The 26,623-nt window shown below is 36.0% G+C and overlaps 1 protein-coding gene across 2 annotated transcripts in view; it reads right to left on the reverse strand.

Moving 5' to 3' along the window:
• CDC73 (cell division cycle 73) overlaps positions 1-26,623 on the reverse strand; it is a 124,659-nt gene that overhangs the window by 10,688 nt on the left and 87,348 nt on the right. The window contains exons 12-16 of one of the 2 annotated variants that reach the window (XM_047703721.1): positions 24,934-24,969; positions 23,785-23,872; positions 10,469-10,630; positions 6,988-7,088; positions 734-875 (exon numbers count right to left, since the gene is read on the reverse strand). In XM_047703721.1, the coding sequence (XP_047559677.1) occupies positions 734-875; positions 6,988-7,088; positions 10,469-10,630; positions 23,785-23,872; positions 24,934-24,969 (529 nt within the window). The remainder of the gene's footprint in view (positions 1-733; positions 876-6,987; positions 7,089-10,468; positions 10,631-23,784; positions 23,873-24,933; positions 24,970-26,623) is intronic. The other variant, XM_047703722.1, reaches the window with a different exon arrangement.

Here is a 26,623-nt window from a genome sequence, read left to right on the forward strand (position 1 = left end):
TTCTGAAGCCAGAAGAAACATTCTTCTTATTAAATTCTATAATCTCAGAGCTTCTGGCTAGAATAACAAGTGTTTCTCTTTAACATATTATCAATTATAATCACTGGGTTACCTCAGTCATCTCTGACTTTGGAAAACCCTTAATATTCGGCAAGAGACTTATACCAAGAAAGAGGAAGATTTTAAAGAGCACTTCAATGAGAATAAATTCAATGGTATTGTGATCATATGCTATTCTTAAATTTTCCGATTGTTAAAAGGGTTTTAAGAATCCTATGTATAATAGTAATTAAAATGAATTCAAAACTGAATTCCTTTCACAAGCTACCCATAACAAATCCAGTCAGTGACCTTTTGATGCAAAACAAAAACAAAAACAAAACTATAGGGATCACTTAATCTAAGCCCCTTGGACAGACAGAAAACAAGGTTCAGAAAGGTCACAGTTCATTAGAGCCAGATCACAAAATCAGAACTAAAATCTAGGTCTTCTGACTCAGAGTCTACTGTTCTTTCTATCCAGGTATATACCCTTTCTCCATCTGTTTCTAAAATCAATATAACAAAGATATTTGTTAATTATCTACTGGAGATCAGCATCAAATCAGACAATGTTTGAAAAGGGGAACTGAGGGATATGTTCACATACTTTAATGAACTTAAAATCTAACTGAGGAGAAAGGAAAATTACTAAAATAAAGCAGAAGTAAGTGCATTTTAGGATCAGAATTACCTATCCAATGTTTCCCAGAACCGTAAGAAAACTGGTCTATCCAAATGACGTTTGTGATAGCTGAGTTCTAATACTGTTACATCCCATTTCTGAACGTTTGGATCTAGACGAACTTCATCATATTTGAGATGGAAGGCTTTAACTATATGGGGGGAAATAATATTTTTTATTCAAACTGCAATCAAAATTATAAAAATATTTTACAAAAGAATAAAAATAGCCAATACAGACATTAACCAAAAAACTAAACAAAACAAAAAACTTTAAAAAAAAAATCAAACTTTCTTCAACCAAATGAAGCTACATTATAACCAAAGTGATCTTTGAAATAGATGCTAATAAGTACTGTGACATCCTCAAAAACATTCAATTCAACAACTATCTATTGAGGGTTTATACATGCCAGCCACTGGGACTGAAATGAGGAATATGGCAGGATAAAATGCATATGGTCTGATGAAAGTTAAGAAGAAGAAGCACCTATTCAAATACAGTGTGATAAAGGTGTAGTATATCACAGAAACATAAAAGAGTACCTTGCCCAGACCATGAAATTCAGAGAAGGCTTACACAGGTAATGATCTCTAATCTAAGATCTACAGGTTGAGTAAGATTAGGCAAACACATAACAAAAGTGACCAAGGTAGCCAAGAACATGCTCAAGGAGAAAATGGTTTCAGCTAGGAACTAAAGAAAATTAACGGAACTCCATCATACAAAGTAATGTAAAAAACGAGTAAAAGGTAAGACCACAGATTCAGAACAATTTTGGCCATGTAGGTCATATTAAGGGGCATGGACTTTTATCTAAGAGATAGGGAGAAATCACTTCCAAGTGTTTAGCAGCAACTACTGATATAATTTAGTAACCTAGAGAAGACATTTGCTCAACTTGGGAGAAGATATATGTCTGGCAAGAAAAAGATTCAAGAAATAATTAAGGAGTAAGAACTAATGGAACTTGGTAAGAAATGATGAAAAGGGAAAAAGAAAAATTTGGAAAGCCTTGTGAGAACGTTACCTAGAAGTAGAAAAAGGATATAAAGAGTGAGTCTAGCAAAGGCCCATAAGAGGATTTGAGGCTTACAGAACAGCTGGTAAAGAGATTCTAAAATGAAAGCAAGCTTGGCATACTCTATAAACAAGTATAACTTCTTTTGCAGGCAATGTCCTATACGTAGAATTTGGCTATGGTTAAAAATATGAATTTATTCCATATATGATAGTAAGCCACTAGAAAGTTTACAGTTAGAAGGTGAAATTATCTGGTTTTCATTTTTAATAGTTAATTCTGGGTGTTGGGCAAATAAAAGACTCTAGGGCAAAACCTCCCAAGTAGTGTATATTGCAGAAGGGTTAACAAATGGACCATCAAGTAAGTATTACTTTCAATCTTTCTCTCTCCCTGATCATCCAGTTGAACCATCCCGGCTAGGTTACTGTGCAATCAGTTTACCAGCAGTGAAGTTTTTTTTTTTTTGTTTGTTTGTTTTTTTGAAAGATTTTATTTATTTATTTGACAGAGAGAGATCACAAGTAGACAGAGAGGCAGGTAGAGACAGAGAGAGAGAGGGAAGCAGGCTCCCTGCTGAGCAGAGAGCCCGATGCAGGGCTTGATCCCAGGACCCTGAGATCATGACCTGAGCCGAAGGCAGCGGCTTAACCCACTGAGCCACCCAGGCGCCCCAGCAGTGAAGTTTTTGTTTTACACATACACATGTAAGATGTTTAGCTTTCCTTTCAATTTACCTTTTTTCTAACATGTAAGATATAATTGTTACTATCATCAACATCTAATATTAGAGTCTCTAAAGATACAAATGATAGACTTTGTTACAATTTTTTTGATAGCTACTTTATGGATTATTTGTTCCACACTGCTTGTTGGCCTACTAGCTTTCGATGCTAACAATGAATCAAATTCTTTTTTGTTTGTTTTAAGATTTTATTAAAAAAAAAAAAAAGATTTTATTTATTTATTTGACAGAGAGTGAGAGAGATCACAAGTAGGCAGAGCGTCAGGCAGAGGGAGAAGGAGAAGCAGACTCCCTGCTAAGCAGAGAGGTCAATGCAGGGCTTGATCCCAGGACCCTGGAATCATGACCTGAGCTGAAGGCAGATAGATGCTTAACCAACTGAGCCACTCAGGTGCCCCCAAAGTATAATTCTTGATGGAAATCCAAAATGAATCATTTGTGCGCACAAAAAGAAACATATAAACATTACTTCTGAATTATTATGCTTTTATATAATTAAAGATCCCCTCATCAGACACATTATTCATTTTGAATTTAATTCAATGTAATGTAATGTAATTCAATGTAATGAATTTAAACTGAATCATTAAAAGGGCTATATATTATAGCTTCAGAAAACCCATTTTCAAAATATTTACAAGTATAAAAAATCTTAATTTTTAAAATTTTTAAATTAAATAAAGTCAACATTTCAATACCTCCTATTTTCCTTACTACATGTTTCACTTTAATTTTCGCAATAGGATATACTTTAAATCATTCTTTTAAAAAATATTCATCTATAGGGGCGCCTGGGTGGCTCAGTGGGTTAAAGCCTCTGCCTTCAGCTCAGGTCATGATCTCAGGGTCCTGGGATCGAGCCCCACATCGGGCTCTCTGCTCAGCGGGGAGCCTGCTTCTCCCTCTCTCTCTCTCTGCCTGCCTCTCTGCCTACTTGTGATCTCTCTCTCTGTCAAATAAATAAAAATCTTTAAAAAAAAAAAATTCATCTATCTATCTATTTATTTAGAGATGGGAGGTAGCGGGGCAGAAGAAGAGAGAAAATCTCAAGCAGACTCCCAGGTGAGTGAGGAGCCTGATACAGGTCTCAATCTCACGACCCTGAGATGAACTGGGCCAAAATCAAGAGTTAGAAGCTCAACCAACCAAATGAGCCCCTAAATCATTCTTTTTTTGAAGATTTTATTTATTTGTCTGAGAGAGAGAATACAAGTGCACAAGCCAGGGAGGAGGCAGAGGGAGAGGAACAAGTATAGACTCCCCACTCAGGAAGGAGCTCGACGCATGGCTCAGTTCCAGAACTCCAGGAAAATGACCTGAGCCAAAGGCAGACCGTTAACTGACTGAACCACCCAGATGCCCATCATTCTTAAAAATACATGTTATATTTTTAAAAAATGATTTATCTAAAGTTATAAAAGCCTACCATCCCCCACTCCCTAATTTTAATAGATTTAGTTTATATAGTATGTATTTTTCCACTAGAATAGACAACTTTTAAAATATAAGGTGAAACATGAAAGTCCAAAAAGTTTAAATCACAAATGAGAAAGCATAAGGTTTCTCTAATCATACAAGGTATTTTATTAGTATGAAGGAATGGTGGCAAGCAAACTTACACTACGACATCACTATAAAACATCTTTCTTATTCAGAGAAAGACTTTTAGTTTTTAATACTCAGCAAAGGGGCGCCTGGGTGGCTCAGTGGGTTAAGCCGCTGCCTTCGGCTCGGGTCATGATCTCAGGGTCCTGGGATCGAGTCCCACATCGGGCTCTCTGCTCAGCAGGAAGCCTGCTTCTCTCTCTCTCTCTCTCTCTCTGCCTGCCTCTCCGTCTACTTGTGATCTCTCTGTCAAATAAATAAATCTTTAAAAAAAAAAAAATTAATACTCAGCAAAAAATGGAACAAATGAAGTTCTTTTATAAGGAAGCCAGTCATTTATCTGGTGGCACAATGAATAATAAAGCAAAATGCTTCACATAATTCAGAATTGTTCATTTTTGGCAAACTGCATGAATCTCATTGACATTATTTTACAGAAACAAGGAAGTAAAGAAAATAGACAATGCTCCTGAATAATATTTAGTAGCACAATGATGGCATGTCAGATAACAGAGGGACAACATAATTATACAGTACTTATAGATTACATCAATAGATTACTCATGAAAAAAAATCTCAATGGATACTAGCATTTTTATACAAATCAATACTTAATATCTTTTCTAAAATTTTGTATTCTGTTGTGCATTGTGAAGAAAACAGAGGTTTGTTTTTTTTTTACCAGGGCCCATACAGGTGCTCCTAAATACCTTCAGTTTCCCCCCGGCTATAGAGATGCTAGTATTTTCTACGTGTGTTATAGGGGAAAGGGTGTAAACCTAGAAAAGGCAGAGTTTTAAAAAGCAAGGAGACCAACTAAGAGCTAAGAGACAATATATTCATAAATTTCTGGCTAAGGTAAGTTACAAAAGAAAACTAATTGAGAAAAAGAATTAAGTCTGGGAATGAGGAAGAGTACAAGACAATTCCTTTGGAACAGGTTGAGTGTGATGTACCAACAGGACCTCACAGAGGAGATATCTCATAATTAGTGAGATATACAGACCCAGAATATAAGGCTAGAGACTTAACTTAGAATAAGGGGAGGGTTATAAATGGTAATTGAAAGCTATCAGACCTCCTTGAGAGAGTTATCTATAATAAAGGAGAAGAGAAACAAGACATAAACAGGTAGCTGAAAGCCAGAGGACAAATAGCTGGAGAATCTGAGAAAGAGTAACAAATCCCTGGAAAAGAACATTTTAAAAAAGAAGAAATGAGTGAAGAGAATCAAATTCTGATAAGGAGGTCAAAAGTATCTACTATTTGGGTCCCTGGTAAGTTTGGTGAGAATAGTTTAGTAAAGAGCAAGAGAGCCAAACAGCAAACTAAGAACTGAATAAAAAATTAGTATAGACAATTCAAAAGTTTCATAAAAGGAAAAAGAGGAGCTAGAGTTGAGGTCAAGAGAAAGGGTTTTAAGATGGAAGGGGCAAGAGTACTTTCATTTTAAATGCTGATACAAAGTATTCATTAAGAAAGAAAAACTGAAAACGAAGAATAATTTATGGAAGAAAATCATAATTCATAACTGTATAAAAAAGTCTCATCTAAATTTCGTTAAGACTACCAATCTGGACAAAACAATTACAATATCATTATATTCTGAATGAAATTTAGGCAGCATTTACATCTTGAAGACAGTATAATTTTTTTTTCTTGTTACAACACTATTCAAAAAGGCAAACAAGTAGGTAAGACATTCGTGTTCATGGACATTTTACTTTTATTAAAATTCCCATTTTCTCTATCTTTAACTTTCTATTTATCAACACTGCGCGTTATTCAACTTTCAGGAATAACATAAAAATCTATCACAATATTAGTTATATTAGAATCACTTTCTAAAATGAATTAAAGTAGAGGAGGATAAATGATTAAAACTTCCAAGCTTGGGGAGTTTCCATCTTGGAAGAATGGTGGTAACCACTAAGCAAGCTGAAGTTGCTTTAAAAAAAAAAAAAAAAGGCTGGATTTTACAGTATTACAATCTATATTCATAATAACTGAAGTTGTTATTTCTAATAAACATACTTGTTTTGTAAGAATGCTTTTTAAAAAACAATTTTACTATGGTACTAACTTAACTGGGTACTCGAATTAAATAATAATTGGAGTATCTCCACTGTAAAAACCAGACTAAATTAGTCTATGTTTAGTGTATCTAACTATACCAATATACCAATAGATACAAGCCACATGAAACATTCATTTAACAGATATCTACTGAATGCTTCCCCTGTGCCAGGCACTCTTCTGTGATAACAATTCAAGGGTAAACAAGGCAGAAAAGGCTCCTCCCACCAAGGAACTTGGCCTTACAGCCAGGGAAGACTTACAATAAAGATATAAATAATATCAATCAACAGTAAGTACTTTCATGAAAATAGAAGAGCTTGAAGAGTAACTGGAAGGAAGTAATGGCTGTTTACAGGTTGGCCAGAGAAGGATTCTCAGGAGAAAATACTTGAACTTAGACTTGAATGAAAAGAAAAAGCCAAACATGCTACAATCATTCCAGACAATGGAAATAGCTGGTAAAAGTCATATGGTACTTTAAGTTCTAGCTACACATGTTCAGCAAAAGTCAACCCATTTAAAACTGGTCATCAATTTTAATAAAAATGTGTGGATGTAAAGAATATTAATGCTTTTTAAGTAACCTAATATAGGGAATGGGAGATAATTCACTTTTAAATATAAGTACACACAAAAATATTAATGTTCAAAAAAAGACTTTAAAAATATTTCACTGGTGTTTAAAAATTAGCATATGTTAATGGAATCATTTGATATACACATCATATATGCATAGCCATAGATGACTTTCTCTTATATAAAACCAAGACCATTTCTATATTGGATAAGCAGTAAAAATTAAGAGAATCTTACTTTTAGCAAATATGTCAACTGGTGATCCATCAGGCAAAAGCCATGGCCAACCTTTGAACTGCCATGCAGGACCCTGCACAAAAACTGCTACAACCCGATCCCTATAAATACAAAAGGGGCAGGGTTAGAGCTCCAGGGTTGAGACAATACCTCAAACAAGAACTCTGATTACTATAAATCCTTAAGGAAAGGATTCAATTACTCATGTGATATAATCTACTGTCAACAAATCTGTGAGGCAAATTAGATAACTCTTTGTTATAACGCTATCATTAGAGCACACTAATGATTGCTGCACTTCCCATGCATGTTTTTGCACCTAAGTCTTTCAAACATAATAACACACACAATCCTTATAAGTAATCTTTTTAATCTTTTGACCTGCTGTTCTACTAGAATAAAGGTCCACTTTTCCAATGCAATGGGAAACAAGAGTTGATATATTAACTGAAAAAGTTGGTTTTAAAAAGAAATCATCTAGGGGCACCTGGGAGGCTCAGTGGGTTAAGCCTCTGCCTTTGGCTCAGGTCATGCAGGATCCTGGGATCTAGTCCCACATCGGGCTTCCCGCTGAGCAGGGAGCCTGCTTCCCCTGCTTGTGCTCTTTCCTTCTCTCATTGTCTGTCAAATAAATAAATTAAAAAAAAAAATCATCTAAAATTCAAATAAGTTTTAAATACTTTAATTTAAAAACATTATAAATTATAGTAACTCACCAACCATTTTATAAAGCCCCCAAGGCCTTATTTTTGAGTTCTGATTATTTGGAAAGTAATCTTGAGTATAAAAACCATCAGACTTTAATTTTTCCAATTGTTTACATTTCACTCACCTAAATCCTACTGGCATTTTCTTTTCTTTTTTTTTTTAAGTAGGCCCCATGCCCAGTGTGGAGCCCAACATGGTACTTAAACTCACAACTCTGATATCAAGACCTGAGCAGAGACCAAGAGACTGAGCCACTCAAGCACCCCTATTAGCATTTTTTTTTTAATATTTTATTTATTTGACAGAGATCACAAGTAGGCAGACAGGCAGGTAGAGAGAGAGAGGAAGGGAAGCAGGCTCCCCACTAAGCAGAGAGCCCCATGCGGGGCTCGATCCCAGGACCCTAAGATCATGACCTGAGGTGAAGGCAGAGGTTTTAATCCACTGAGCCACCCTCCCTATTAGCGCCCCTCCCTATTAGCATTTTTTAAAGTAACTTATCTTCTCAACCATTCAACTGTTTTCCTAAAAAGAACAAATCCTTCTCTAGGCCCTCATATTTCATTAGCTCAGAAAATATTTATTTAAATCGAAAAATTAAATGTATAAAAACCATAGACAGTTTAAGCCTAGAACTAAAGTGAGAATGAAACTATAATATAAACAATAATAGTTAACATTAATTAAGATGTACTATGAGCATTCACTATGTGCCAGTGCTGTTCTAAGCACCTCACACAGTACACATGTTAATACACTGAATCTTCCAAACGATCCAATGAGGTGAGTACTATTATTACCCCCATTTTACAGATGAGGAAATAGAAGTATATAGACAGTCCATTAGTCAGAAGAGAAATGGAGGGAAGAAGAGGAGTGAGGAGGAGAAAGACGGAATGATTACTCTTGTGCACTGGTTATGCTATACTGTTCCTGTGTGAGGACTGAGAAATCATGAGAACAGCCATCTCAGTACCATAATGGAAATAGTTTTAACCTCACAATTCCCTGAAATGGTCTTAGGAATGCTCAGAGGTTAGCAGATGATACTCTGATAACCAGGGCATTAGAAGATAGAACCAAGAAAGCATTAAACCAGGGTTATCTTCTATTCAAGTAAAAGACCTATAGCAACCATTCAAGTTACTATGAAAAACCACAGCTTAAAATTCTTAACCTACGCAAAATCTCTAAGGCTAACATTAAATCTTAAAAAATTTCCTCCTTGCTTAGGACATATGGTCCATAGTGCAAAAACTATCTTTGGTAATAGAGCACACTATTAAATGGCCTCTTAATTTCATGACATAGCTTGTGCCATACAATAGCTGAAACCCCAAGGCACCTGCCGTACTAAAGGATATTTGCTGGAGAGACATCACCTAGATCCTGCTGGGTTTCACAGGGTTAAGAGGTAAGCAGGATAATAGAAATACTACTCTCAGTGAGTTCTTAAAAAGACAATTAACACAGAAAGAAAGAAGGAAGTTAAGGAAAATATTATTCCTAAGTTATGATATTAATGATTAGGGACCTAGCTCATAAATAAGAGCAATGTTTTGTAGCACGGTGACAGCACCTGTACACACTGTATTTTTTCTGCAAATAACCGCAAACTTAAAAATGGTGTAACTTTTCTTCTTCCTACAATTTTTAAAGTTGGTATCTGAAATTCTCATCTTACTTCACATAATAAAATTTTTTTAAGATTTTATTTATTTATTTGAGAGAGAGAGAGAGAGAGCGAGCATGAGAGGGGAGAAGGTCAGAGGGAGAAGCAGACTCCCCGTGGAGCTGGGAGCCTGATGCAGGACTCCATCCAGGGACTCCAGGATCATGACCTGAGCTGAAGGCAGTTGCTTAACCAACTGAGCCACCCAGGTGGCTAAATTTTTAACATAAATTTTTAAATTTTTTTTTTAATTTTTAAATTTTTAACATATTTATACTCTGAATGCCCTGACTTCCTAATGTGTGAAGACTAATGAGTACTTCAAAGGTAAACCAGATAATTCATCAATGTGTTGTATTCTCTATGTCACAGAGATGCACTCTCAAACTCTGTATTTTTATTCCAGCTTAGATTAATAAAATAATTTAAGATAATTCACATATCTGAGTTTATAGGCACTCTATTATAAATAGTTTAATATTCTTTAAAGGACAATTTAATGCAATCAAAGAGCTAAACCAGAGTAATCATGTTATTCTTTTCATTAAATTATTCCCTACAATAAAAGTAACAATTCTTTATCATTTCTTACCCAAAAATGTGAATTCTCCAAATCAAAAATCTGAAACTATAGCTCTTGAAACAACATTAGTCTATTCGGAAATTTTGCTTCAAAGATTGACTCAGAAAAAATAAACAGTAAAAAGAATTTTTACTAAATTTTCCAGAAGTTAGTGAGGGCACACGAGTGGTAGGGAAGAAGCAAAGGGACAAGCAGACTTCTCACTGAGTGGGGAGCCTGACAAGGACCCAATCCCAGGACCCTGAGATCATAACCCAAGCTGAAGTCAGATGCTTAACCAACTGAGCCACCCAGGACCCCTGAAGTGAGTGTTTCTTTTAAGTAAAAAATAAAGTTTAGCTATCCAAAATACATTTTTATTTAGGTATTACTAAAATGTGAACATTATTAATGACCAACTTAGACATTAACACGGTTTTTAGGGATAGTTTCTCTATTTAGAACTCATGACAAAATTTGATACTTTTTAATTATACAAAAAAGATCAAGGACTACAATAAAAGTATAGATCATCTTACCAGTCTTGAGGCATAAGTTTAAGGGGCTGGTCTACTACTCTATAAGGAACTGTGACACTAATTGCAGTGCCCCCTGGTTGCATCTGATCTTTTCTTCTCTGTATTAAAGTTTCATTTTCTCGTTGGCAGCCTTGTTTCTTCTTTTCATCTGATGGAACAAATCTTTGAAAAAACAGAGATGAGAAAAGGTCAAATGTTTCAATGTGATGCAAAAAGGAAAATATATTATATTGAAAATTTTAAACCAAACCTTTTTTTTTTTAATGAACCTGCTCTACATGTACAGATCACCATGTATGGAGAGTATAATCTTTCCTTTCCACGAGAGTACTTAGCTCACATAGGCCATAAATTGATGTATATGTCTCTATCTGTGTCTCTCACACACAGACACACACAATTTATATTCATTCATCTAGCACTTAGCATTTTCCAATGTTACATAAAAGACCATACTAATCCTTGATTTTTCAAATGCTGGTAGAAAGAAATTTTATTATAAATCAAAACATCACTTGAAGTGATGATACGGCCTCTTCACGGATAGGTGACTTAGCGCAAGAGCCTCACAAAACACCCCTTTTCATGGATTATGACTTAGCAAAATTAGAAAATTCTATCTAATTTCAGGGTTGCTTTGCAAATTTTCAAGGAGAAATTAAATAAGTGTATGCCAAATTGTCTTAGTATAAACACTGCTAGTAATTTTGTAAATTACCAACTCTACCATGGGATTCAATTCTCTACTGTATTAACAGTAGATATTCTCAAAAACAATTTAGCAATGTGAAGGGCTGTTGCCAGCTCTAGATTGTTGGTGTTCACAAAGCATTTCCAAACGGTCTTCTTTTAAAAAACATGCATACTCCAGATACACACTCTGTTGGCCTATTTTATTAGCTATGGTCTGGCACTGCCAATTAAATAGGGGCAATGCAATCGTTACATTGAGACTCATTCCCCTTCTAAAGTTTAAGGCAAATAAATGGGGGTAGAGGGGATGCACAAGAGCTTGCACTTGGAAGAGTCCTTTGAAAACTTTCAATATCACATGCTAAATTCATCATTAGTAATACTAGTCTTGTACTCATGGAAGTTTTTAATAGATGTGACTGTGATAAATGGAACTTCATTTTTTTTTTAAACAATTTTATTTATTTATTTGACAGAGAGAGAAAGATCACCAAGTAGGCAGAGAGGCAGGCAGAGAGAGAGGAGGAAGCAGGCTCCCCGCTGAGCAGAGAGCCGGATGTGGGCCTCGATCCCAGGACCCTGAGACCGACCATGACCTGAGCTGAAGGCAGAGGCTTAACCCACTGAGCCACCCAGGCGCCCTGGAACTTCATTTCTGAGCTGTTTTCATATCCATATCAGAATCTGATAGAAAAGTTAAGATTTCCTTATCATTTAAAAACCTCCTCCAGATAATCATTTTACTCCCTATGGATTTTGGCTATTTATTAATCAAGCCCACTTAGAAAATGCCAAATATAATAGTAACACTGAATAATTAAACACTTTAAAATTGACATGCACTGTTGGAAACAGTTTTCATATATAACTACAACAAAAATGTATCAACTTAACAGTAATATATTGCGCTAGTTACACAATATACACAGTTGTACAAACACACGGTCACTGTCCTCTTGAAGCTTACATTCCAAAACAAAGTGGTCTCACTGCTAAGAGAAAGATGCTTTATCTCGGTCTATTTCTAGATGGGATTAAAATGTTTATATTCTTAAATATAATATTGCATCTCACTCTTGCAGCTTTTGAAATTTTAAATGTAAAAATATAAAATTATTTATGCAAAATTACTTATAATCTTTAATGAATCATAATAAACATACAAATGAGTGATCTATAATATCCAAATTTAAAAAGTCTAATAAACATCTATTCAACTTCTAATGCATTAAATAAGTTACATAGCATTTGCATGTTCACATATTTGTTGATAGAAGTTTCAACAAAGTTCTGAGTCATTAACATGGTTCTTTAACTATCATCTTATAATTTTTAGATGTTCTAGTATTTTAATTTCTGAATATATCTAGGTCTTTAGAATGGAAGCCTTCACTGTAGTAAAATGCAGCTGTTTTCCAAAATGTTTTTCAGCCTTGATTTCATGTGGTAACATAAGGAGAGATCTTCTGTCCTACTCTCCTAAGGTTAAAGTTAGAATAACAATGTAGACTTCCCCAAGCAGAGTCAATCATCAGATGGTTTCACTTACTTGTGGAGCATAAGGAGTAACTGCGGAGGACATTGGCAGATGGAGAGGGAAAGTGATTTGGGGGAAATCGGAGCGGGAGACAAACCATGAGAGACTGTGGACTCTGAGAAACAAACTGAGGGTTTTAGAGGGGAGGGGGGTAAGGGGGTTGGGTGAGCCTGGTGGTGGTTATTATGGAGGGCACATATTGCATGGAGCACTGGGTGTGGTACATAAACAATGAATGCTGGAACACTGAAAAGAAATAAAATAAAATAAAATGGAGGAAAACAACCACCACCACCAACAACCAACCAAAACAACAACCAAAAGCAAAAAACAAAAACAAAAAACAAAAAAATGACCCCCTCCAAAAATAACCCCAAAAAACAATGTAGACTTCTCTATCCATGGAAGGCACTAGCAAGTGAACTAAACTCAAGCTTTTTTCTTTTCCTTTTTTTTTTTTTTTAACTATATTTCACTAGGATCCTAGAGTTAAGAAATAAAGCCCAAATTCTGCTCAAGGGAGGGAATCCAACAGAAGTTTCCTTCTTTCAAAAAGTCTGGACTCTCAGGGATTAAATTTACCATAAAGCTTGAAATAAACCCAGTACCCAATCTTTTTTCTGTACCTCCACCTCTAGTCATTATCAACATCCTGGCAACTGCAAGGAAAATCAAATCTCAGAACTGTAAATTGGCTCTCACTTGAATTTGAGGCAAGAATTAAGCACCCTGAACACAATGACTGATTGAGAAATAAACACATTATCCAAGCCAGGCCAATGAGACTTTAAACCTGGAATTTTTGCTAGAGTTATTGGGAAACAGGCACTATCCTTCTACTGTGATCAGTAACCTGGAGTTTTTGATAGTTCTCTTTGACTCTGAAAGGGGAGAATCAGAGAGATGGAAACCAACTCCTGATTATACCATTTCAACACTAAGTCTAGCTGTGTCAGAAGCCAGGACTGTTCAGTCACATTGAGTCAATAAAGTATTTTTTTGATAAAGCTACTCTGAGTTGGTATTTATCATTTACAACTAAAAATGTTCTAACAAATATAACCGGAATTGCACAATGGATATGATGGATGAATGTATGTGATTTGCAGAAATATTATTATGTCCATTTACTTATCCAATATTTGCAATTATTTATTCCACTCTACATTCCATGAGTAAAGGACTGTGGGTGATGATATAACTAAAGTTATTACTATTTAAATAAGTATAGTTCCACTGAAATAATTATATTAGTACTATCAAAGAATAAAATCCAAATAAATGATATAGCTAAATAAATTACAGACTTTATATTATTTTAAAAATAGCAAATTTATGAATTATTTCCCAGGTTAAAAATATAGTTTTCCTTTTTCCTAATAAAAGAAGTTGGAATTTGAAAAGTAGAGAAAAGAAAAAGCAACAATGTCTGGATGTTTAAAAACCTCAAACTGAGAATTTAATTTAAAGTGATGTAATACTGGCAATGCTCCCAGGTACTCAGCATACACAAATATAAAATCTTTTCTGGATTACCCCTCCCCCCACCCCTGCCCACCTTCATTTTGGAACTCAAAGAACTTCCACAGAAAAAATTCTAAGGACAGTGAACAGTAAATGAAGACAATGAAAAACATTAAATGTACGAAAAAATCTAAACACACAAGGCAATGAGAGGTATCATGAAAGAAACAACTGTCAAAAGAAAAAGTAACTAAGGACTTCTAATAATGCCATTATCAAAGATCAAAGCTTATAAAACACGACTACAAATATGTACAAGAGGAAAAAAATACTTTTAAAAAGACCAAAGAGGGTCGCCTGGGTGGCTCAGTGGGTTAAAGCCTCTGCCCTCAGCTCAGGTCATTATCCCAGGGTCCTGGGATCGAGCCCTGCATCAGGCTCTCTGCTCAGCGGGGAGTCTGCCTCCTCCTCCTCTCTCTCTCTCTCTCTCTCTGCGATCTCCGTCAAATAAATAAATAAAATCTTAAAAAATAAATAAACAAATAAATAAAAAGATCAAAGATATGAAAAAGTACTAAACAGAACCACTAAAATTGAAAAAGTCCCAGAAAGAGAAGAGAAGGGGGATGGGAGTGGATGTGAATAGACACGTAAAGGGCCAGGACTCAGAACTGAGAAAAAAACCCTACAAATCCATATACCTTTTTTTTTTTTTAAGATTTTATTTTTATTTTTTTGACAGAGAGAGAGAGAGCACAAGAAGAGTGGCAGACAGAGGGAGAAACAGGCTCTCCGCTGAGCAGGGAACCCAGTGCAAGGCTAAATCCCAGGACCCTGGGATTATGACCTGACCTGACCTGAAGGCAGACACTTAACTGACTGCGCCACCCAGGTGTCCCACAGATCTATACACTTAATTATAATGAATCCTCAAGGGGGGTATATAAGAGATCTACATCTAGGTAACAGATGAACAAATTTAAAATGGTCTTTAAAATAACCAGGTAGGGGCGCCTGGATGGCTCAGTGGGTTAAAGCCTCTGCCTTCGGCTCAGGTCATGATCCCAGGACCCTAGGATCGAGCCCAACATCGGGCTCTCTGCTCCGCAGGGAGCCTGCTTCCTCCTCTCTCTCTGCTTTCCTCTCTGCCTACCTGTGATCTCTGTCTGTCAAATAAATAAATAAAATCTTAAAAAAAAAAAGTAAAATAAAATAACCAGGTAAAGCAGATTTCCTTCATAGGACTGGTTATCACACTAGTAGGTGACTTATGGAACCAACACCGGAAGCTAGAATGTAGTGCAACAGTATCCTCAATGTAATGGGGGGAAAAAAAAGGAAATTCCTTTATTTGTTTTCCAAAGTGGTTGAATCCTTTTGCATTACCTGTGGCTGTTGGGAACATAAATTGTTCATGGTCCTGAGTAAACTCCAGTAATTGTTCTGCCTGCTTCTTCCCAAGGCCTCAAGTAGTTTTCTCATATAAATGTGCTCAACAGTATCTGACTAATGTGAGGGGAACCCTCTAGATATTTTTGAAGCACTCTCTATGTGTAATCTCTCTTCTTTGGACCTCTGTCCTGGGATGCTATCGTCATGGCTAGAATCATGTCATCCAATCACTTTATTTAAATAAACTTATAGTCCTACTAAAACTCCTCTCAAGATCACATTTATAATTTTATGTAAAATGTACTTTTTAATACTTTCATAATATAACCTTAACTTTGTTACTTAGGGATATTTAAAGTTAAGGTGGGTCTTGTTTTGTTTCATTTACTTATTGAAGGGCTAAAAAATTGAAAAATCCTTAATTTTAAATGAAACCAAATAAAATCTATGCCAAAATGAGCTATGGGGTACAGCCAGTACTATAATTGTGTGGAGGAGGTTTCAATTATGCATTAATTACATAGCAAAGCCTCCAGCTGACTCAAACTGTAGGGGAGATGTCAGTTGCAATGAGGTGTTAAACAATGAAGGGAGTGTTTTATACTTAGAAGAAAAATTAGGCTCAGTCTATCCTAAGAATGTAGTCTATTTAATTGTTTGGTTTCTCTGTTGTGAGTTTAAGGAGAAAACCACTAAAATTTTCTTTCTGATTTCTTTGCATTGTTTACTATCTTCCATTATAAATAATATTAAAGATTTAAATTTGTAATACCTTCAGATGAGCACTGTAAGTTTCTGGAGAATGAAAAACTAAAGGCAAAATCTGTTGTTTAACATTCCAAAAACTTATTGTGAATTTTCTATAACCATTAAGGTATATTTATAAAAAATATATATAAATAGCTGTCAATAGCTGTCAATTACTAAAAATTGTGAGAGTTGGAAATACTGAATTTACAAATCATAAAAATCAAAGAATTACAAAGGGCTTTAAAAATTACCTGATCCAAATACAATTAAGTGCAAAAAATACAATGCCAAGTATAATGACACGTCATAGGAACTAAAATCAAATCCCAGATACAGATAAAACTATCAAAGAAGGAATGTGAAATGAGACATACACTAAATGAAATGCACAAACACACACAAAAAATAAAACCTAAATTTCAAGTATGTAAGTCTGCCATTTTCCAAATTACCAATGTGTTTCTCCTTCCTTTTCTGTTTCTTAGACATTTATTTAATAAAACACTGTTTTCAAAGATGGAGGTCCAAATAACAACAAAGTAACAAGCCCTTTTCTCTAATGAGTCACAACTTAGTTGGAACTGTGAATTCCAACTGGGTGCCAGATTGTAAAACACACAAAGCATCACAAAACAAAAACAAAAATACAGATGCATATCATACTTCACAGAATATAAACAAGGAAAAAAATGCACTTGTAGGGGCGCCTGGGTGGCTCAGTGGGTTATAGCCTCTGCCTTCGGCTCAGGTCATGATCCCCGAGTCCTGGGATAGAGGCGCCCCCCCCCCCCCCCCTCGCATAGGGCTCTCTGCTCAGCAGGGAGCCTGCTTCCTCCTTTCTCTCTCTGCCTGCCTCCCTGCCTACTTGTGGTCTCTGTCTGTCAAATAAATAAATAAAATCCTAAAAAAAAAATGCACTTGTATATTCATTAGAAGGTGGAAAGAAGACACAAGAATGCTCAAACAAAAACCAAAAAAACCTTTTTAAAGCAGTTAATGAAATCCATTTTTGCATGGGTTTGACACAGTTTCAGCTACCTTATCAAATTTCAAGGAGGGCCAAAATGATTGCATTTCTTATTCACCCAACTGTAGGTGACTTGAGGAAGTAATTCATGTAATTCAAAACACTGTAAGAACACTAAATGAAAAAAGTCTAAAGTATAAAACATAAGAAGTCCTTCTTTCCCTACTGTTAATGGGAAAAAAAGTTCAGCAAAAATTTCATTCAAGTACTAAAGAAAAAATACTGTATAGATATATTTGTGCCACATTACCTACATGTTTTTATAAAGCTATTTAAGTCATAAGGTACTTAAATTCAATTCTGCATTTGTTAAAACCTGAAATCAAGTTTTGTAACTTATTTTGTATCTCATTTTTAATTAGTCATAAGTTATTGTAGAAGCAGTATGATTTTCTTTTTGGAGGTCAGGTTGCTTTTGTTTTCTTCAAGAATTATCATTGTTATTTTACTGAGAAAGAAGGCAGAGCATTCACATTCTTTTCCTGGATACTAATTATGTTATTGACTAAAAATATTTTCCTAGTTACCACCAAAAATATTTAACAAGAATTTTCAACGTTAGACCAAGCTACAAAATATTGTTATTGTATTTAACAGTGAATATAAGGCCCTGAATATTGCAGAAGAGTATTCTGTTCCAGAATAAAACCCAATTTCTTTTTCTAAAATGTATTTATTTTAGAGAAAGAGAGAGTGCAAGCACGCATGTAGAGGAGGGTGGTCCTCAAGCGGACTCCCATAGAGCACAGAGCCCGATGCTGGGCTCCACCTCCCTCATCTCACGACCTGAGTGGAAATCAACAGTCAGGTGCTTAGGGCGCCTGAGTGACTCAGTTGGTTTAAGCATCTGCCTTTGGCTCAGGTCATGATCCCAGAGTCCTGGGATCAAGCCCCACATCAGGATTCCTGCTCTGTGGGAGCCTGCTTTTCCCTGCCACTCTCCCTGCTTGTACTCTCTCTCTCTCTGAGTCAAATGAATAAATAAAATCTTAAAAAAACAAAAACACTTACCCAAAAAAAAAAAAAAAAAAAAAAAAAAAAAAAAAAGAGGTGCTTAACTGAATGAGCCACCCAGGTGCCCCTAAAACCTGATTTCTTAATCTGAATATTTGTTAAGAACCTCCATTATCAAAGGTTAAAATAACTAAACTGGTCCTTGGGAGACCTGGTTGTATTTCCTGCTCTGCAAACAACAACCAGAGTAGTCTACGCTTAACTCTCGGCATTTTCATTTAAGGTAAGAGTGTATTCTGACAACCCTTTTTGGGTCTCGAAATCTAGAAAATAGTAAATTTCAAGTATTTCCTTAGATTATTAAAAAAAAAATCACTATGGTTACATACGGTTTCACTAACACCACATTATTTGTGAGAGGAGCTAGATGAAGTTTTTAATGGGTGGTATATTATTGCTGAGTCTAATTTGATTCTGAACTTTTCTTCAAGATGTGATTTGTTTATACGTTAGTGTCAAAGAAAATTATACTTTTCACTGTACTCTCAATAATAAGGCATTAAAATTGGGTTTTATACTAACTGCTGGAACATATTTTATTTCTCATCAGTTACAACAAATGACTCCTAACACAATCATGTGAGCTCCAAGAAGGCTGAGCTTGCAGTATATTTATCTACATAACACTTTGATTTTTAGTTATTGCTCTGTAGTGTTGAATGAACAAAGTCAGTATAGACAGATTAAATAAACCTTATAAAATTCCAGTTCCAATAATTATAAAAACCCTTCCAAGAAATGTCAGATAAATTTTAACAAATACCTGAAATGTATAGCTGAGCTGGAAAGAAAATAGTCATGGGCCAGAAATCACTGGTGCTGCAGTGGATGAAAACGGAAGACAGGAACACTTTCTTGAGACCTGGTTTTTACCACCCACACAAAGGATGGACACAAAGAACTAGAAATGGAACCTTACATGAGGTAAACAATCAACAAAAGGATAAACTAGGGGGAAAAATTCCAAATAAGTTTTAAGGAAGTGTATCCATCCTGATCTGGCTATAGAGCAGGGGAGGAAAATGGAGTCCTCAGTAATTTGTCAGCCAAGAGCCTACCCCAATGTCACTCTGGTCTACTCTACATTTGAATTTATGCTATGCTGGTGGACTAGAAATCCTCGAATTGAGAATTTAACATAAAAATCAACTTTAAGGGGTGCCTTGGTGGTTCAGTAGGTTAAGAGTCTGCCTTCAATTCAGGTCATGATCCTGGGGTCCTGGGACCCAGCCCCGCTTTGGGATCCCTGCTTTTGCCCTCCACCCCCACCCCCTCTCATGCTCTCTCTCAAATAGATAAAATCGTCAAAAAAGTTAATAAAAAATAAAAACAACTTTTGACTTGTCATATTCCCTGTGGCACCCAACAAAAGCAAATTTATAAAATCATTCTATAAGTAAGGGATGTCTTCAATCCAGAATTTCTTCAAATAATTAAAACTTAGTGAGCAAAACTCTAAATATATAACAAATGCCAAGACTTAATCACTAATTACATAAGGTAACTGGACAATCTGACGATTCCTATTTAATAAGAAGCACCATAACAGAGTACCAAATACTAGGAAAAGGTTGTAACAGAATACCTTTAAGACCTTTCTCTCCAACTAATGACCATAACACACACCACTCTTATCCTCTAAAACATTATGTAGAATATATAATGTTGGGTTCTCCATTTCCTTTCACCTACCTGATGAAAAGCAGAATGAACTATCTTTAAAATGCTAAATATCCAGCAGTGTTTAAGTGAGTCTGTAAACAATTTATCCATTTTAATAATCAGCATGACTAAAAAAAATCGAGACAACACTAAAGGATAGGGTGACTGCTGTTTCTTCAAATACATTTTACTATATTTGAACTATATGAATTCTGCAATAAATGTTTAGAAATTATTTTCTTGTATTGACTCATGGGCCTGTATGTGGGAAGAGGGAAAACAAATTTTCCCCTTGAAAGTACTTTATTAAAATGACTGTATTTTGGGATGCCTGTGTGGCTCAGCTGGTTGAACATCTGCCTTTGGTTTGGGTCATGATCTAAGGGTCCTGGGATCAAGACCCACACTGGGCTCCTTGCTCAGTGGGACACCTGGCTTCTCCCTCTGCCTGCCGTTTCCCCTGCTTGTGTTCTCTCACTCACTCTCTCGGACAAAAAAAAAAATCGTTAAAAAAATAATAATAGGCCGCCTGGGTGGCTCAGCAGGTTGAGCCGCTGCCTTCGGCTCAGGTCATGATCTCAGGGTCCTGGGATCGAGTCCCGCATCGGGCTCTCTGCTCAGCAGGGAGCCTGCTTCCCTCTCTCTCTCTGCCTGCCTCTCTGTCTACTTGTGGTCTCTGTCAAATAAACAAATAAAAAATCTTAAAAAAAAAATAAAATGATTGTATTTAACTTATTAAGTCTAGTATCACACAGGCAAAGAGAAAATGAACTTGTTAAAAAGGAGACAAGCATAGCTTAGCTGAGCAAGGTGGCTGAAAACACCTGTGCCACCGCCACTGCCCCCATGCTGACATACATACACACAGTGCCTTGCCCACACACATTTTTCAGTTTTAAATGAAAGACTGTTAATTCAAGATAATGGATACTATATAAAATTGTAATGACTTAGAACAAGGTCCACCCACAATTCACAGATGCAAACAACACAACACCAATAGCATAAATAATTGTCATGAGAATCTAGCATATGAAATTTAAAATGAGAGGCAAGCATGGTGGATATCCGTGTCATGAGCAAAAGTAGACATCCAGAAATTACTAGCAAAACCACCTATTATTTGCCATGCTAGTAATAATGTTCATAAACTTGACTGCATTCTGAAAATCACTTAACCATGGCTCATTTTGAGCCTTGCAAATGTATATATATAATTGAAAGTCATTTAAAACAATTTTAAGGGACGCCTGGGTGGCTCAGTTGGTTAAGTGGCTGCCTTCGGCTCAGGTCATGATCCCAGTGTCCTGGGATCGAATCCCACATCGGGCTCCTTGCTCGGCAGGGAGCCTGCTTCTCTCTCTGTCTCTGCCTGCCATTCTGTCTGCCCGTGCTCGCTCGCTCTCTCTGACAAATAAATAAAATCTTAAAAAAAAAACAAACAAAACAACAAAAAAATTTTAACACTGCCATTTTTCTTCTGTAAATGACAGCCAATACAAGTATAAAGATTTTAAAAAACTCATCATGATCTCTAAAAGTGGCACACCTATTCATACTAACTAAAAAATAATTACTTCTAGAAAATACTTAAAGTCTGAAGCTGGTTGGGTAGGGGAGAAATTATGTACACACCATGATGTGTGTTTATTAGAGCAGTTTGAGTGTAACTGTGATTATATTCATTTTAAACAGGAAATGAAGGAAGAGAAAGACTAAAAATTTCAGGTACAAAATTCCGGTTACAAATGAAAATGGTACATGGGGCGCCTGGGTGGCTCAGTGGGTTAAGCCGCTGCCTTCGGCTCAGGTCATGATCTCAGGGTCCTGGGATCGAGTCCCACATCAGGCTCTCTGCTCAGCAAGAAGCCTGCTTCCCTCTCTCTCTCTCTCTGCCTGCCTCTCCGTCTACTTGTGATCTCTCTCTGTCAAATAAATAAATAAAATCTTTAAAAAAAAACAAACAAACAAACAAAAAAAAACAAATGAAAATGGTACACATTTCTAGTTACCAAATAAATACATCCTAGGGATGCAAAGTACAACACATTGATAACAGTTAATAATACTGCATTGCATATTTGAAAGTAGTTAGGAGAATGGAATTTTAAAGTTGTCATCACAAGAAAAACATTTTGCAACTATGTATGGTGATGGATGTTAACTGGACTTCTGTGGTGATCACTCTGCGATATATACAAATATTAAATTCTTATACTATATACCCAGAATTAATAAAAATGTCAAATCAACTATATCTCAGTAAAAAAAATTTCTGGAAGCTAAGTATCTAGGAATTTTAACATAGGATATAGGTTTCATTTTAACTTCAATTAAATTTTACTAATTTATAGGGTAAAAAAACTATATTCCCAACCTCCACCATCCCCTACACCCAGGGTAAACAATATATACAGAAGTTTTTATCACTTTTCCCAATCTTTTTTTTTTTTTTTTTTAAAGATTTTATTTATTTGACAGAGACAGAGCAAGAAAGGAAACAGAAGCAGCAGCAGTGGGTGAGGGAGAAGCAGGCTTCTCTCGGAGCCAGATACGGGGCTCAATCCCAGGTCCCAGGACCCTGGGATCATGACCTGAACCTAGAGCAGCTGCTTAACGACTGAGCCATCTAGTTGCCCCACTGTTCCCCTTCTTTACTACAACTTGGAGAAGGGGAGAGGGAGAGAACTGGAATTTGTTTTAGAACTTCCTCAAGCTCTTCAGAAAAAAGTCAAAACAATTCATATTAAAAATTAACATAATAGTATCCTTTTCATTAGAACCTTTGCCAAAAATTTCTGTATTTTCCCTAAAGGATCCAGAGAGAAAAGAATATACAGTGGACCCCTAAACAACACTGGTTTAAAGTGCATGGGTCCACTTATACACAGGATTTCAGTTACTCCCCACCCCACCCCCACCCCTGCCACATAAATGCAACACAGTACTCAGGCCCCTGGTGGCTCAGCTGATTAGCATCTGCCTTCAGCTCAGGTCATGGTCCCAGGGTCCTAGGACTGAGCCCCACATTGGGTTCCCTGATCAGAGTCTGCTTCTCCCTCTCTCTCTGCCCTCCATCCCACATGGCTCATGCTTGCTCTCTCTCAAATAAATAAGCAAAATCTCTTGAAAAAATACAATAATGTATTTTCTCTTCCTTGTGATTTTTTTAACATTTCTTTCTAGCTTACTTTATTGTACAAAACATTATATAATACATGTAACATACAAAATATGTGTTAAGGGGCGCCTGGGTGGCTCAGTGGGTTAAGCCGCTGCCTTCAGCTCAGGTCATGATCTCAGGGTCCTGGGATCGAGTCCCACATCGGGCTCTCTGCTCAGCACGAAGCCTGCTTCCCTCTCTCTCTCTCTCTGCCTACCTCTCCGTCTACTTGTGATCTCTCTCTGTCAAATAAATAAATAAAATCTTTAAAAAAAAAAAAAAACACAAAATATGTGTTAATAGGCTGTTATGTTACATATTACTTATGTTATCATTAAGGCATCCATCAACAATAGGGTATTAGGAGTTAAGTTCTGCAGGAGTCAAAAGTTCGATGTAAATTTTTGATTGTGTGGGGGATCGGTACCGCAAACCCCTGCACTGTTCAAGTACTCTGTACTCTACTCTGAAAAGTATACTTCAGACTATCTATAAAGCCTACTGCACAGAAGCTAAAATCGTTTTCTCCAAATAAGGAATACCAGATTCTTAACTACTAATTCTCAAAGACATCTCCATATCCAATGAAAACAACACTTTAACAAATTACTTACTTCAGGTCCTGTAGAAGGTCCTTTGCATTAAGCATAGTTATTAAAGAGGTGGTAGCTGCAGGAATTATGATAATGGGTGTTCGAGATCCTATAAAGACAAAATTATGAAAGTAGCAAATATGTTATTATTATTAAAAGAAATATAGTTACTTTTGTAATTAATAAATTTATAACCAACTCCTTTGAGCTAAAGAAATATTTAAGTCAACAATAATATTCAAAATATTTAGTAATCAGTATGACCTGAGTACAGACTAATCAAAATGGAGACCATGCACAAACATCTGATATAACTGCACAAGCATAACATCAGCCTTCGTTTTGTAATCTGGCTTACTCACTTTTACTTTCTATTTTTAAAATTTTTAAGTTTTATCTTTATTTTAGTAATCTCTATACCCAACATGGGGCTCAAATTTATGATGATCAAGAGTCAAATGCTAGGGTGCCTGAGTGGCTCAGAGGGTTAAGCCTCTGCCTTCAGCTCAAGTCATGGTCTCAGGGTCCTGGGATCGAGCCCCACATCGGGCTCTCTCCTCAGCAGGGAGCCTGCTCCCCCGCCCCCCGTCTGCCTCTCTGCCTACTTGTGATCTATCAAATAAATAAAGAAAATCTTAAAAAAAATAAAGTGTCAAATGGTCTTCAGACTGAGCCAACCAGGTATCCCTAACCAGGTATCCCTACTTTTATTTTTTAAAATAAGTTTAAAATCTGGGGCACCTGGGTGGCTCAGTGGGTTAAGCCTCTGCCTTCTGCTCAGGTCATGATCTCAGGGTCCTGGGATTGAGCCTTGTATCGGGCTCTCTGCTCAGAGGGGAGCCTGCTTCCCCTCTCTCTCTGTCTGCTTGTGATCTGTCAAATAAATAAATAAAATCTTAAAAATAAAATAATTTAAAAATCAGGGGCACTTGGGTGGCTCAGTATGTTAAGGTTCTGCCTTCAGCTTAGGTCATGATCCCAGGGTCCTGGGATTGAGCCCTGCATTGGGCTCCCTGCTCAGCAGGGAGTCTGCTTCTCCCTCTCCCGCTCCCCCAGCTTGTATTCCCTCTCTTGCTATCTCTCTCTCTCTCAATCTGTGTCAAATAAATAAATAAAATCTTTAAAAAGAAAAAAATAAAAAAAAGTTTAAACTTATATGCATAACCTTACCTTTCTTCTGATTTGGGGGAGGTCTTGCTTGAGAAACTGTTAAGAGAGGAAAAAAAATGAATGTTACAAAATAACATTCTTATTTTCAAAGTTACAAAGCAACTAAGGCCTAAAAATTTAAATTACATATGACTAGTTATAAAGTTTTAAAACATATTGCAATCTTCTCAAATAATAGCAATCTTCTCAATTTCTCTGTTTCACAAAAACATTAAAATGCCTTACCATTATATAACAATATATTGTAAAAAAGTGGATATACTACGCTGCTAAACTCTTGAGTATCTACATTAACAGATATTATAGTCTAGCAAAAGCAGCAAATAGTTTCTTAATTAAATGATAGCCAATGTAGTAAATGCAAAAACATGTAACACTGGGGGATAGGCTGGAAGGAGGAAAAGTGCTTAACTATCTGGGAGGGAAAAGAAAGGGATTATTGGGAACTAAGACCTAAAATACTTCTTACCATTTGTCTCTCTCTTTTCATATTTGTTTTTTCATTAGAAGAAGATTATAGGCAATGAGTCATGTGCAGGTCTATATTATCTTGAATTGCCTTTTTTTTTTTTTTTAAGATTTTATTTATTTATTTGGGGGGAGGAGAAATCGAGTGAGAGCAGGAGGCAGAGGGAGAGAGAAACTGAAGCAGAGTCAGTGCTGAGCATAGAGCCTAATGTGGGGCTCAATCCCATGACCACAATATCATGACCTGAGCTAAAACCAGGAGTCGAACACTCAACTAAGCCACCCAGGTGCCCCCAGTTGCCCATATTATTAATAATTGTGAATGTAGGAGATGTGGATGGGGAGATGGGGTAACTGGGTGATGGACATTCAAGGCACATGATGTGGTGAGCACTGGGTGTAACATGCAAATGATGAATTATTGAACTCTACATCTGAAACTAATGATGTACTTACTATATGCTAGCTAACTGAATTTAAAAAATTGTGAATGTTATGTTAAAAATACAAATACTCAATTTTTCATTATTTGTCTATATAATAGACTTTATAATGGAAATAGGTGTTGGCATAATGATAGCAACATCAGCCTGGTTCAAGATTAGTATGTTTTAGAATCTAAAAATGCGTACATTCAATTTTCAGAATTTATACATACAAAAAAATTTACTGATGGCTTTCTATGTGTCATGTACTGTATTAAAATTTCTACTTCCTTAAATCACAAAAATAAAAATTTAGGAGATTTAAAATTCTCACTCAACATCAGTTGTTAAAAACAGATTACCATTTTTAAAGGGGATACACTCATTTTTGGAATGTCTTCTTTTTTAAGGCAGTAAAATGCTACATTTTAACTTAATACTTTGTACTCCTTTCTATAGCTATTTACTGTGATAAAATTTTATGGAGTCCAGTAGTATGATTTTTCCAGTCCCATAAGGCAGAGAAATATATATTAAATACAAGTTCATGAATATACATATTTATTAGTGTTCTCATCTTTCTACTTGCTAAGAAAAAAATACTAAAGCTTTCTCAAACATTTTTAAAAATAGGACTCAAGGAAAACACCTGATTAGCTGATTAGCTAGATAGCATCATTTGGAATATAATATATTCTCAGTAAATATTTGGTATTTGTTGGAGGGATAAAGTAAAGACAGGATGGCTAGATACATGGGTAAACAGGAGACAGGACTTGCTTGAAAAAAAAAATGAG

Source organism: Lutra lutra, chromosome 15, assembly GCF_902655055.1.
Source record: "Lutra lutra chromosome 15, mLutLut1.2, whole genome shotgun sequence".
Lineage (NCBI taxonomy): Eukaryota > Metazoa > Chordata > Mammalia > Carnivora > Mustelidae > Lutra > Lutra lutra.